General features: G+C 30.9%; 1 protein-coding gene across 1 annotated transcript; it reads left to right on the top strand.

The window, feature by feature from the left end:
* The first annotated feature begins 4,538 nt into the window (after nucleotides 1–4,538).
* Nucleotides 4,539–12,983, top strand: LOC130901411 (arrestin domain-containing protein 5-like). Its single transcript, XM_057812805.1, has 9 exons — nucleotides 4,539–4,814; nucleotides 4,867–4,997; nucleotides 6,753–6,905; nucleotides 7,471–7,691; nucleotides 8,136–8,318; nucleotides 8,379–8,567; nucleotides 10,125–10,410; nucleotides 10,577–10,645; nucleotides 11,673–12,983. The coding sequence occupies exons 2-9, from the start codon at nucleotides 4,886–4,888 to the stop codon at nucleotides 11,702–11,704; spliced, it is 1,245 nt and encodes a 414-aa protein (XP_057668788.1). The 5' UTR covers nucleotides 4,539–4,814; nucleotides 4,867–4,885; the 3' UTR covers nucleotides 11,705–12,983.
* The last annotated feature ends 1,620 nt before the right edge of the window (nucleotides 12,984–14,603 follow it).

Here is a 14,603-nt window from a genome sequence, read left to right as displayed (position 1 = left end):
CTGATGATTTCTGTTTAATTCTAATTTTTGTTTGAATATTCTCTAGTGTCATTTTCGTAACCTTTATCAATTTTATTGGTACTTTCAGGTCTTTCATTATTTTATAAAGCTGTTGTCTTGTAACTGTCTCATATGCCTTTTGAAAGTCTATGAAAATTGCAAATAACGGCAAGTTATATTCGTACCCCTGTATCTGCTTAAAAGTGAATATATGGTATGTTACCGATCTTCCAGTTCGAAATCGGCACTTGTATTCTCCCAGCAGAGTTTCTCTATAATTTCGGCTACTTCTTCCTTAGTTGGTGCTGTTATTTTTTCTTTGTTTTGCGGCGTTAGAGCTGTCATTTCTTTATGGTTTCCTCGATGTATTTCCATTCATTGTTTATATCGAGGCTCTATATTTGGGCCTCAATAATAGATAGGTGATGAAAATTTTCCGATTTCCATATGAGTATGAAATTTATACAAGGAATCGAATCATACAAGCAGTTTTTTAGGAAGACACATCAAAATGATGATGCAAGCTTCTAAATGTTTCTGTAGATTTTTGGCACCTGCAAGTTCAAGAATTTGCTTGAGCAGGCATGCAGTTTAACGTCAGTGTCAAAGAGTTACTTAGTCAGTAGTCAGTAAAAACTATTAAAGAGCTCCTTTATAGATGCCTGTTTGTTCTGTCACGTTATTGAAAATCAAGAGAAACTACTCATCAAGCATCCTAAAATAATATAACATATAAAATAATTTTTCGAGCTGGGGGTATATTTAGAAGCTACTTCGTTTTCTTAGGTGTGCTAAAATTAAATCGACTGTCATTTTATTCCATAGTTGTCTTCATAACAGTTTCCTTTTCGCAAACGGCGGCCAAGATGAAGGCGCAACACCACTACTACGTCTACAAATCTGGATTTGATCACTAGTCTTGGAAATTAGTTTTTGGTCACTAATCCAATAAATCTTATTGAATAATAAAAATATTTATTTTCTTTTCTATTTGATGCACTAGTTTTGATTTGATAGAAACCGACAATCCGTAAAGATAAGTTGGAAAATGTAATGAGTATTTATTTGAGAGAGCGTGAATATATTATTTAGGAAAGAGCATTCAAAATCAGCACAATAAACTTGAATCAATAAAACATCGTTTCAAAACTGTATTCTTCGTCAATCATTTGGTGTGTTGCTATGGTGTACCGATTGTATCCTTGATAGTAGTCAAGTCAAACTACAACCTGGCAGCTGGAGAACTAGGAAAAAAATGAGAAAGAAATGGGAACACAGATGAAAATTACTAAAGAAGGAACGAGTAGGTAGAAAAGATTCGAATAAAAAGGAGATTATGCTCTAACATATAAAAAACTAACTCCAAGGTTCTCTATATTTTTAAATGAATGTATGCTAATTAACGGACTGACTCTGGCAACGTAGAATAAAGAACAGTTAAAAAATGGCATTTCATTCATGCTATTTTTTAGATAAACCGTCATATATACAGAAACTTTGGATTTTTACAGTAATGATTCTTAAATACACAGTATATGATACAAACATCTTTTTATTTAATACAAAATATGCATTTCAATCGATGAATTCTTGAAATAATCCGGTCTTTTCGCGGTGCAAATGTATCGTAATCTGTCTAGAACGTTTTCGCTTATCGACAAAGTGCAGAGACGTCGAACAAAAGTGCTCTACTTCGACCAAAAACGTCTTTTCTGTGTACTTCTTTTTAATTCTTACCTTTTAACGACATCCCATCTCAAATCCACCCTTAGATTTCCAGTCATGGTTCTTTGAAATGGCACATAATAAACAAAAAGTGGTGATTGAGAAGATCTTGTTACTTAAGATCTGTTGTTTATTAGTTATTTCGATTATAACTAAGTTAATACTTAACACTTAAGTATGTGAGCGAACATTAGATGATCGATTTGGTAAGAGAGGACATTGTAATTTTACTTTCTCGGTTGGAGACTTCCTCAGGAAGTAGTATTTGGCCTCAGTTAAAGTATATAATTAAAGTTACTTGAATGGGGTAAACAATTAATATTAAATTGGACCCCGCTTTCGAACAGACGACTTTAAAAGTGGATAAAAAAAGGTAGAAAAACTGAAAACACCTTATAAATTAAATAATAAGAGCTTAGCAAACTATCCCCGAATATAATTCTCCAAATTAATTTCTATTGCTGTAATCAATAAAAAAAGTTTCTACATCAATTAAATTTATTCAAAAGTAATCAAATTGCATTATAAAATTGAAATCAACTCTGATTCCTATATATTAAAGATAATAGCTGCGATTTATCTATGAAATGATTACAGCCCTCAACTGAATTCCAAAAGATGTTGGTGTGTTGCTGTGGTGCACCGATTGAATCCTTCGTGATAGTTAAACTCCAGCCTGGCAGCTAGAAAACTACGAAAAAAAAATAAAAAAAGAAACGTGAACACTGAAGAAAATTACTAAAGAAGGAATGAAATTTGAATTAAAAGGAACTTATGCTCTAACATATAAAAGTTGAATTTATTTTTTTTTAAATAGAACCGTACAGGAATATTCGATTCGTTCAGTTTCCTGAATAATTGGAATTTTGTGAGCACTATATAGAAAAATCTGAGTTTAAAAAGATATTAGAAAAGAAAGAATGATATCACCATAAATTTCACTAAACTTACTTTGATTTTACACGTATAGAATCTAGATAGAGAACGTTAAAATAAATAAATCAGAAGTGACTACTGTGCCACAATACGTAACTAACGAATATTCTAAATATTTAAAGAAAAACATCTAATGCTATTGGCATGTTACAATATCAGTTAATATGATTACAAACTGGTTTTGGATAAGGATACAGTTATCAGAGCCATATTCTAGCATTAAGAACACTATTTTGAGAATTTATTAGAAGAGGATCTTGGAACTGTATGGAGTTCAATCTCGTAATATTTTTTGATGGTGATAAACTCGTAGTTTGAAGGTTTGAAATATCTTGGAACTAGCTATATTTCAAAAAACATATCACTAAATATAGGCTTGTTAGTGTTACAAAAATACTTATTAATGAAGGCTTCGAAGCCGCTTATCTATAAAATTAACTTTTCTATTCGCATTTCCAATAAAATTATTTCCAACAACCATAGGATTTTAAGTCGCATTTACGAATCATTGAGCTATAGAAGCTATATTTTAATTGAAACATCAGTGCGATAAAGGCTAATTTGTTTGATTCATTCTATAAATATAATAAATCTATGATAATAATAAACACTTATGTTAGTTGTCTCAACAACTACTTGCGTCAAAAATTTAGTTTCTAAAATCGGATATGGACAAGAAAAGCAGAGCAATTAGAAAAAACCGGACACGCCAGTATAAGAGAGAAAAATTGAACAAATCAAGCCCTCTAAGCTGTAACTATATTCTAAGATAGAGGGTATTAGCAGTCTCATCCAAATGAAGGTGTTAAGATTGGACGGAAAGTCATTATGAACCAGTTACGTAAAACAATTCGAGTCAACAGCTAGAATGAATGATTGATTGGAACAGGAAAAGGCAGTGAACTTAACAGTCGCATTTCAAGGAAATGCATGATATGTATTAGATATGAAGAGCCGAAAACCCAAAAATATAAAGTGGACATTTTGTCGTCAACATATAGTCGCTTATTCATATCCAAATATGCCTAAAAGAATGAAATCGAAAATAGGAATATAAGATTTAGAAAACGGTTTTTAAATACCGTTTAGTGGAATTGAGGAAGAATATGAAATAAAGATGTTAAAAGGAAATAATGGACCAGAGATAAAAATGTATAGAATGACACAAAAAATACTGTAGACGAAAAGGTTGATTTTAATCTAAAGGTATGTACAGAATAAAACAAAAAATAAAAATGTTGTATCAATATTTAGAAATAGATAGAGTATTGGTATTTTTTTCTTTACATTGTATACGAAAAATATATCAAAGTTTGTTTAAAACAAGTTTAGATTACACGATGTAGCATGAGTTTTCTTTAAACTTCATCCACGTTGCAAGACATTTAATTTATTTTAGTTAAGAAAGCAGTGGAAAGAAACATGATCCTTCCCGCAACATAAATTTGAATTTGTTAGAAATAAGGAAACAAAACCAATGTCGAGCTTAACTACTCGGCAAAACTCTTAATTAAGAATAGTGAGGATTGTATCGGGGTAAGAATAGAAAAGCGCTTTCCTCCCGATAACTAATTTACAGAGATGGGCTCACGGTGTTTCGAAGAAAACAAAATTATTGTGCAATAAATTTCTATAAATATCTCTATTGATATTATAGACCGAGAATTACATAAATGATCAGTATTTTAAGTAGATATTTTTGTTATACAAAGATAACCTACGCACATTTTTAAATAAATTACTTATATTTTTATAATTGCTAGCTTTTTATAACAATTCATTAATACACTATGAAAAAATGTATAATTATCAATCAAAATTTTATTCTGTAAACATAATAAAACGTCTCTGAGGTATTCGAAAAATTCTTTCACATTATATTTCGAATCCTGATTCTCGAAAGAATATCAATATTATGCCGGAATCGATTCTACTATAGGTTATGTGTATAATTTACGTAAACCCCTTGACGAGTAGATGTGTATGTATGGTCTACTTCAAATAAATACAAAGAAACTGTGGAAGCAAATTGCAAGACTATTAAGCTATCTCATTGTCAGCACATACACTAATTTTTTATACTTATATATAACTATCAGTTAATGAAGTGTACTTATTTAATTATCAAGGTCATTTAACTTGTTTTGGAAAAGGTGGGTGTGTTATTTAATAAACTGATGAACGTTTCTTACTTTTGTATTTTAGCCCATAATTCTGAGTGAAAATGGTTCACTGTAAGGTATGGTTAGATAATTATCACACAGGAAAGTATTATCCTGGAAGCCAAATCGAGGGAAAAGTAATATTAAACTTCAATAGTGATACAAAATTCAGAAGTAAGCATATTGACAAATATATTACATGAGAATTTACTGGAATCATTTACTTTCTTAACAATAACGTAAATTCCTTTACAGTGAAAGTATTGGAATAAACAAATTTGTAAATTGAAATATCTTAACATCTACATAATTCTATGTATACATTATATAATTACTCTTAGCACTTGTATTTGGTTTAAGATTCTGAAATATTGGTATAACTTGCTTGGTTCACAATACAAGTTCTTTGAAATATTAACGATTTCATTTCTACAATCCAGACCCAAATTTGAATTATTTCATAATATGGGACAGAAATATAACATTTTGGGTAGGATTTGAACATTCAAATTCAAGAATTTGGTGATATTTATAACTGAAGTCTTAATTAATGCTCTAGTGCAGGTGTGGTACGACCTGACACTTGACTATAGAAAAATTTACCTGGCTCTTGGCAAAAATTGTCATAACATTTTTTTCTAAATTCAGTACTTTTCGAAACTTTTTCAAATACATCTGTTAAATAGCAGATTTTTAATTGAAGTAATCAAGAAAATAGAGAATCATCATAAACACCTCTTTTTGTATTGAAATTCATGATGACTTTTAAAAGGAAACATCCTAAAATGTCTGTTTGTGCTAAAAGATAAAGCTTTAATATTTCTTAATGAGCATCAAACTTCTAAAAAAGATGTTATTTTTCCATTTAAGGATAGATTCTATGATTTCGAGTAGTTAATTGAAGTTAGTTTATTTATTTTTGTGACATATTTTCTAAATTCAATGGACTTGATTTAAATGTGCCTTGGTTTAAGTAATAAATAAGTATAGGAAAAATTTGCTAAAATGATTTAAAATATTACTCTGTGTAAACAACGACTTTCAAAAGAAAATTTCAAATCTTTTGAAATGTTATATAAATTTATTGAAACCTGTTCAAAATTCAATGAAGAAGATTTACATCTTGAAATACTATCAATTTCAATAATAATATCAATTTTAAGAACATCTTTTGGAATTAATAAATAGTTTTAGAGACTACTTTCTGGATATTCCTTCAATATACATATTTGGATTAAAGATCCTTTGTTTGTCGATTTTGATTGATAAGGAAGAAATCCAAATGAAAGCAAAAAATGATACAATTTTTCATGCCTTTTGCCACTACTTATATATGAGAAACTTAATTATCAGCTTTGGTGTACTTTAAAAAAGAGTATCCAAATACCTAGGATATTTAACCTAATTTGAGAATAAAGTTTATATAATTAAGTCCTAATTTAATATCACTAAGTGATGAAAAATAACATCACTTCCTCTTAAGTCAAAATACATGTAAACCAAATTTACTCAATTCCCTTCAAGTTTTAAATGAACTGATTGTCTTTGATTACTTTTATTACTGTTATATAATTATTTTACAGTCTTTGGGTATGAAATAAAAAAACAAATAGCTTGAATTTTGATTTTCATTAAAAATCAAATTTACTTTGAAAATAATTTGAGTCATTAAACAATTTAAATTATTGTACTACGCTCTTAAAAGTTTGGGAAACACTGCTCTAGTGTATAATAATAATCAAATTGATTGGAGTGTTAAATATACACTTGTGTCATGAAGAATAAAGGGTACATGTTTGATATTTTCAAATTTTTTTGATTTGGTAAAAAGTTTGATGTGCTGGTATGATCAAATTACTTCTCTTTATTATTTTGTGAAGTAATATGTAATCTCTAATAAGGAATTTTGTATTTTTATGTGATTTGCAGATATCAAAATTCGTCTCATATGCAATGAACACACAGAGTGGAGAACTACAGAAAGCTACACTGAACCTGGAAGTAATGAATCCAAAACAAGAGATGTTAATATATATTCTGATAACAATGTAGTTTCTACTGAAATTATTTTATTTGGAGGAAGTAAGTATTATACCTTTTGAAAATATAGTGGTTATTACCAAAAACCGATATAACTAAAATATTCTAGCATTAGTTTTAACGAATTATTTTCTAAATCTCAATGTTTGCTATAGCCAATACTTGTAACAAAGAAAAGTTATATGAAACTGAATTTTCCCTAACTTCATCTTGCATGTTTTTTTGTGTTTTTCACAAATATAGGTTTAATACATTCAAAATAAAATTGGTACAGATTCAACAGCTGACCATCATTGTTAACTGAATTTATTTTAAGTAAAGAGAGGTTAAAAGAAATGATCACTGAAACTTGGCATTTTTATTGGAAACACTATTTAATATTGTTTCACATATGTATGTTTTAACAGCATTTACTTTGTAGTCAAAACATTAATTCAAAAATCTTGAGGTACTTATCGGTTTTCAAATTTATTAATATTCTATGAGGTACAATATTTACTGTGATCTAAACAATCTGCACTCCATCTCAGTATTGCATCAAAAACAAATCACATGATTGTGAGTGTGAAAACTTCTTGATTTTCAAACAAACAACGAATCTTTACAGGTTCTGGTACAGCAACTTTACCTCCTGGTCAACACATGTATCCTTTCCGTGTTATGTTACCAATAAACATACCTTCCTCTTTCAATTGTGAATTTGGTTCCATCACATACAAAATAATAGCCTTAGTTGATAGACCAATGGCTGTTGATTATGAAGATCAGTTTATTTTTATTGTTGATTCATTGATAGATTTGAACCATCTACATAATCCACAACTTTTGGTAAGTTATTTTGTGTTGTATATGAGACTTTTATAGAAAATGTTTTTAATATTGAACAATATCATATGACTACTGATTGTCTCTCCCTTTTGGGGGGAAAATAACTAATTGTAACGCCACAATTCTGCAGGAAACTTAATTACTGTGCACAGATCAGAATTAAAAAGGTAGAAAGCAAAAATATATATATTTACTTGATCTAAAATGGTACTGTACTAACATCCAGCCAGCAAAAATCAGTCAAACAATCCTTCATGTTCATAGTAAGTTTTCTTTCACCCACCATGTGTCATGTATTTTTTCATTAAAAAAATAGATAATGAACTTTAATGATTTTGTTACTCATATTATAGTTAAGAAAACAAAAAAAGTTAATTATAACGTATTGAACGTGACAATTGAATAAAAATAATGTTAATTTCAAAATTGTCAATTTATTTATAGCAATCTACTTCATATTCGGATGATAAAACAGTATGTTGCCTTTGTTGTGCTCAAGGACCAATTACTATGGATGTAACACTTCCCAAAAGAACACTGATACCTGGAGAAGTTGTGAATATTCCGGTCAGAATCAGTAACATGTCTAACACAAATATCGAATCTCTAGAACTAAAATTGATACAGGTAATGTCTATATTGTTGTTAAGGGATTATTGCCTTGTTATGATTTATTTATTTTTTTAGAAAATTGAATGTAAATCTACAACATCTGTCGAAGACAAATCAATTGAAAATACTCCAATAAATTTACATGAAGTTGGTGTTGGAGCACATGGAGAACATACATTTACATTGGCTGTCCAATTGCCGAATAATTTTGTTGTGCCAAACTTTACTGACTGCAAACTATTTAAAGTCAATTACACCTACAGGGTAAGTGTTTATTTGAAAATCGTGAAAATTTAGTCAAAAAAATTCACATATATGATAAGCAGTTCAAAGATTTGATTTATCAGTTATAAACAGTTATAAATTAAAAACAAGTCAGATTTATATATATTGAAGATAAAACTGAGATTTATCTATGGAAATCCGTAAAACTCCCAGTTGTTGGAGTTGAATTGAATTTGTTTCTGGTGGTGTAATGGTTGAGTCCTTTGGTGTAGTTGAAACTCTAACCTGGCGGCTGTAGAACTGCGAGAACAAAATAATAAAATGAGGAAGGAAACGGAAACAGATGGAAATTTTTGAAGACAGAACAAATAGAAAGAACATATTAAGAAAAAAGTGAATTTATATTTTTTAAAATATAATCAACAGGAATATGTTCCAATTTAAGTTGTAGACAAATAGAGGACCATTTAGAATACATTCCGGGGATTTATTGAATTTCTCGAATGAAGTGTGAGATCGATAACAAATTAATTTTTTCAAAAACTCAAATATTCGAATAAATACATCAGAAGTTACTACTGTGCCACAATACATGAATAAAGGAATATTCAAAATGCTTAGAGAAAAACTTGACAATCCGAATGGCTTGTTACAGCATTTGAAATATTTTTTAAAGGTCATCTATTGGTGGTCAATCATTATTTTTATTCATTATTCAATATAGTATGAGCGATTTTAACGTATGCTAAAGACTAGTAACTGTCCTTCGACTTTAAAAATATAATAAACTTGCAAAATAGTTAACATACTTTTTTGTTCAAACATGGTACTGGAATGATATGTAAAGAAATAGATCTGAAAATAGGCTAATGAGATGGTCAGGACGGAGCAGATAAAGTCCTCTCAGAAGAAGCCGTCCAGAAATGCTTCCAGTACTTTGAAGGAGACTGATTCACATTGAAGTTGAACATAATAATTGTAAACTGCACAAGTTAAAGTGGCTATAGTCCAGGAAATGAAGCATTTTGGCATGCAAGTTTTTCGCCATGTCTGAATTCACTTGAAACTTTCACAGAAGGTAGTGAATAGAAGGAAAAAATAATTCTTAGAAAATAAATGATATTTACATTTTCTTCGTTAAACTTATATCAAAAAATTTGCTTTTTATAAAAAAATCTGTAGAGAGCCAAATTGTAGCTTTTAAAAAACAAACAAAATCCTTCTTTTATAATTTTTCTACCACCAATACGAACCGAGATACGGCATGTTAGTTGTTAGTTTTTTTTTCGTTCAATCCATAATTGTTATTTTATAATTTTTTACAATTAAGGGTAGTTTTCACCCTTAGAAAACAAAAGGCGTAGAACGGTACAATATAAGAAATGACCTGGAGGGTGAAACGAGCTTTATCCCAAATTTTTGTTCAAATCGATGCAAGACGAAAAATTGCGAGGTTCTACCTTATCTATGAGCTTTATTTCCTAAATCATTAGGTGCTTAAATTTTGATTAATGAAAATGTGTGATTTATGTTGAAAATAAATGAATTGTATCTAAACTATATAATAAAATCAGAAAACAACTCATCATTCTACAGGTTATTGCACATCTACCAGGAGTTCATTCTGCTCTAGTAATTGATATGTACCCTGAATTGGGACACATAGAAATAGGTCAGCAAGCTCCCATAAATGGCTATGGTGAAGGTCCTAATAGTAATTCTGCTGGTATCCCATTATATCCAGGAACATATCCACCACCTGGTGCAGGATTTCCTCAATATCCTCCACAAGGAGCATATTCACCAGTTCCAACTCAACCTTTTCCTCAACCACCTGGTGTATATCCTCCACAAGGATATCCTCCAATGAGCTCTGGACCAGGTAAAAGACTTTATGTCAAATTTTTGCAAAGTTTAATAATAATCTTAGGTGAGATATCACAAATTGTCATTTACAATCAAATTCAGTCTTAGCAAATTACGAAAATAACAAAAAATGGTTTTATCCGATAAAGTAATAAATTTAAATTCATATCAACATTTTTTAGGATATTCCTCAAAAGCTCAAGAAGCAGGTATATATCCTTCAGCACCAGCACCACCTATGGGAGAACAATGTAAGTGAAATCTCTTGAATGAATATTTTAGATAATTATATATTGATCTTATGATTATCATTGGTATTCATTAAGAATGATTATTTGGGTATTTGTCCAGAAAATAAGAAATCGTTTACTGTTTAGTATCCTTGGGGTGCACGAGGCAGCGAGCGCCATCTATTGATCAATCATGACAAAAAGGCGTTGGCCATATTGTCATGATTGATGCGTTTCGATGAGAGGGGACATTGCTAGTGATTATTGCTTGATGAAGTATGGCTTTTTTGAGAGAATATAGTGAGAAAATTAACCGTGAGCGATATCAGAAGAAAGTTCAGGAATGTGGTTGTGACCCGTTTGAGCTGTGGTATTAAGATATGGAGGAACTTAAGGACCAGTGGCAACGGGTGACCTTATTATACAGATAGGAGTACCTAGTTTTCAGCTATGTGCTTTTTAAACCGGACAATAATGGATCTCTTAGTCTGCCTAATATACTTCCCGTCACAATCACCACTCTATTCCAAATTTTGTATTTTACCCTTAGGATTGCCCAACCATTGTTTCAATGTATTGTTGTTTTTAGAAACCAATTTAAAACCCGCTCTGTTAAATATTTCTCCCAATCCTTTGTATAAACAGAATTGAAAGGTATCAGAGCAAATTTTTCTTGTTTTCCATTTTGAGTTTGGAAAAAAAGTGGTTTCAAATAGAGATTTCTTAAACCTATAACGGTCCTGATGGTTTAAGTAGAAAATTATTATGTCGGAACACAGCAGGTTATTCAATTTCTCTTATTTGATAATTGGAATTGAGCAAATTTCAAGTCAATACATTAATCGGAAGTTGGTTATATATTGTTAAAAAAATGTCTTCAAGACAAACTGAGGATGTTTGATTAAACTGTTTTTCTTTGAATTGCTATTAAATCTTGGAATTTATTTTATTATTCATGAAAAAAATCCTCATAATCTATTACAAACATGGTAAATATTTTGATAAAGACCTGATACCATTTCACTAAATATATTTTTTGTACTTTCAGTTCCTCCTTCTTATGACAATATTTCAAAATAAACATCAATTACAACTCCTTGGATCATCATGCTTGCTGTATGTAGGAACTCTGAAACGCTGAAATGAAAGTGCTGCTATTAGTTATTATACTAGTTAATATAAAAATTTCAAATTTATATGCTGTTCTAAAAATATATTTTTATAATGATTAGAATTAAATTAAAAAAAAAATCCAACTAGCCACCAAGAAGAAAATAACCCAATAAGGTTTGTGAACTGATGTAGTTAATGTGGGCAATTTGAAATCTTTCTAGCTGGTTTAATAAATTATGTTTATGAAATTTTAGGTTTATTTTCATAACCATCAGTATTAGTAAGTAAATTTGCACTATAACGGCCGGTTTCATAATACGAGGGCCGTTTATTTTTTCAATCTCCGATCGCTCTGTGCAGACGCTACGCGGGCATGGGCTGTAGGCGACTGCGAAGCTCTCGCACTACACACTCCGCCATTGTTGACATTTAGGCGTCAGTCGGCGTTGTGCTACAGCCACGTAAATAAGTCCGCCATTATCGATGCTCCCGCCAAGTATGAATTGCGAAGTGTGATTCGTTTTCTACAGGCTGAAGGCCATAGTGATGCATAATTCACGACTATTTATTTAAAATTAAGTAACTGCGTTTGCACAATCATTTATATACCTTAATAAAATTTTACAAAGCTCTAGAACAAAAAGAAACGAAAGAAATAAATAAATAGACTTACCTAGAAATTATTTAGAAGAAATACTGTAAATAAACCGCCTGCTGCTCAAATATATATATACATATAAACATCAAGAATTCCGCCATCTATCAAAAACGTTATACACGCCGCGCGAATTCACCGAATTCTTAGAATTTTATAGTAACTGGACAGGGCCGACCTAGAGAACCATTTTGCGAACTTGTTCATAATAATACAAACTCCGCTCTTACGGTATCAGACAAAATATTTTCTCGAGGAATGCTGAACGGAACGAATGGCGAATGACACGATCGGTGATGAACAATGTGAATTACTTACTTTAAAAACTAAGTTAAAGTACCCTTTAATCTAAAGGAACATTTAGGTAAAGTGCCAATTAGGGTGGGATTATGAAACCGGCCATTAGATGTACAAACAGTGAGGAAACCTTATTTTTAAAACTTTTTTATATCAATTACATAAATTGTTAATGTATTTTTGTATGTGTTTACACCTAAATTTATATGATGTGGCAAATTTTTGTTGTGACTAGCTTATTATTCTAAAGTATGATATTTGAATGTTTTTTATGAATAAATGATATATATAATATGGTATATTTCATTTAGGTGTACTATGACCAATACAGGCTTGAAGTTTTATATTTTTTTTAGTTAAAACATTTCAAAAGAAGATCTTTTGTTCGAAATGAATGTTTTCAAGCATATGGCCTACAATTTATTTGGGCAGACGATTAGATAAGTAAACGAGGCAAGTAGGTGATTGGGGTGGGTAGTTAATACTGAAGAAGAAAAGAAGTGTCTAATGATAACTGCAATTGTAGTTACGATAGTACAACGGGTCAGAAGAAGAGATGACAATGGCCGCTGCCATTGGGGTAGGTTCGATTGAGGAATTTGTATATTGGAATGAATCATTCAGCTTTAATTATTGTATGTAAACAATAATAGACCACAAAATTGAGTAAATTGTACAACAACAAATAGCTATCCATTAATCCAAATACCAAACTAACTATAAAATTATACAGCAGAATTTAATATGATAATAGTTTAATTCAGTCAAAACAGAACAGAAAATATAATGACTTATTATAATGTGTCAACAATGATGGACAGAAGAGAAATCAGCTGAATGGACGTGATGACTAATAAAAGACCTTGGACTGTAGACCAAAAGGAGACGTGAACTTCTACATTACCCAGCTTTTGACGTTAGACGGCTACTTCCGACGGTCTCTCCACAAAATAAAGTACAAACACCTGAATGTACATATTGTGGAAACGACAACGAGATAATGCCGAACAAACGTTCTTCGTGTGTATCCACTGAAAAGGTTTGAGAGAGAATTTGTCATATCGTCCAGGTGATGCTTCACAAGGTAGAATGTTGGCAACTAGTTGCTACCTATATAGAAGAGAGAATTCTTAGGCAAAAGATGTAGACGACTGCCTGTTATGATGCTCTCATAGAAACGTAACAAATGGAACATCATACACGGACAGACCCACCAACCAAAAGTAATATTACAATAGTCCCTGGTTGGACGGAGATATAAGAAGATGGTGGAGTCTCATATATCCATCAGCTCTTCTGGTGGAATCCGCTACTTGGATTACGCTTCTTAAAAAAAATGACTTATTACAAGAATAGCTCAGGACTGGAACCATTCGGGGCCCTCGGCAAAGACCTGTAAAGAAGACTTATACCGTGGGGTCTTGGAAGTATGGATACCTCTAGCAACGCCCCTGTGCCCGTCCTCTGGATTCTTTTTAAAAATTAGGTGCATGAAAACGCTAGGATACCAAAACACATGCTGTAGAACTGTCAATAATTCATTATAACGAGTTTCAAAATGAAGTGCAATATTCAAAGTGTTAATAGTCGGGAAGCTAGTAGTTTAAAGTAAGAAAAATTGTAGAAAGTACAAAATTGAAAAATCAAAACAATTTCGAATGGTGTTGCAGGTTGAAGACCCAAAATAAAACTGTCCAAGAGTTTCTTAAAATGTTAAAGTTTCGATCTTTTATTTGATCTTCATCAAGGTTTAACTCCTGTCATTCCAATTGTATTTACCTATGAGCAAGAATTAGACGGTGCTATCCCTTTATTGGACACAGTAGTAATTAGGTGACAGAATGGTAAATTATTAAAAAATTGGTTTTCCAAACCTTCAATATCTGGTTGACTACTTAACTTTGAATCCTAACC

The sequence above is a fragment of the Diorhabda carinulata genome, chromosome X (genome assembly GCF_026250575.1).
Source record: "Diorhabda carinulata isolate Delta chromosome X, icDioCari1.1, whole genome shotgun sequence".
Classification (NCBI taxonomy): domain Eukaryota; kingdom Metazoa; phylum Arthropoda; class Insecta; order Coleoptera; family Chrysomelidae; genus Diorhabda; species Diorhabda carinulata.
The sequence above is the reverse complement of the archived record's forward strand: the minus strand, read 5'-3'. Positions and strand labels throughout refer to the sequence as shown.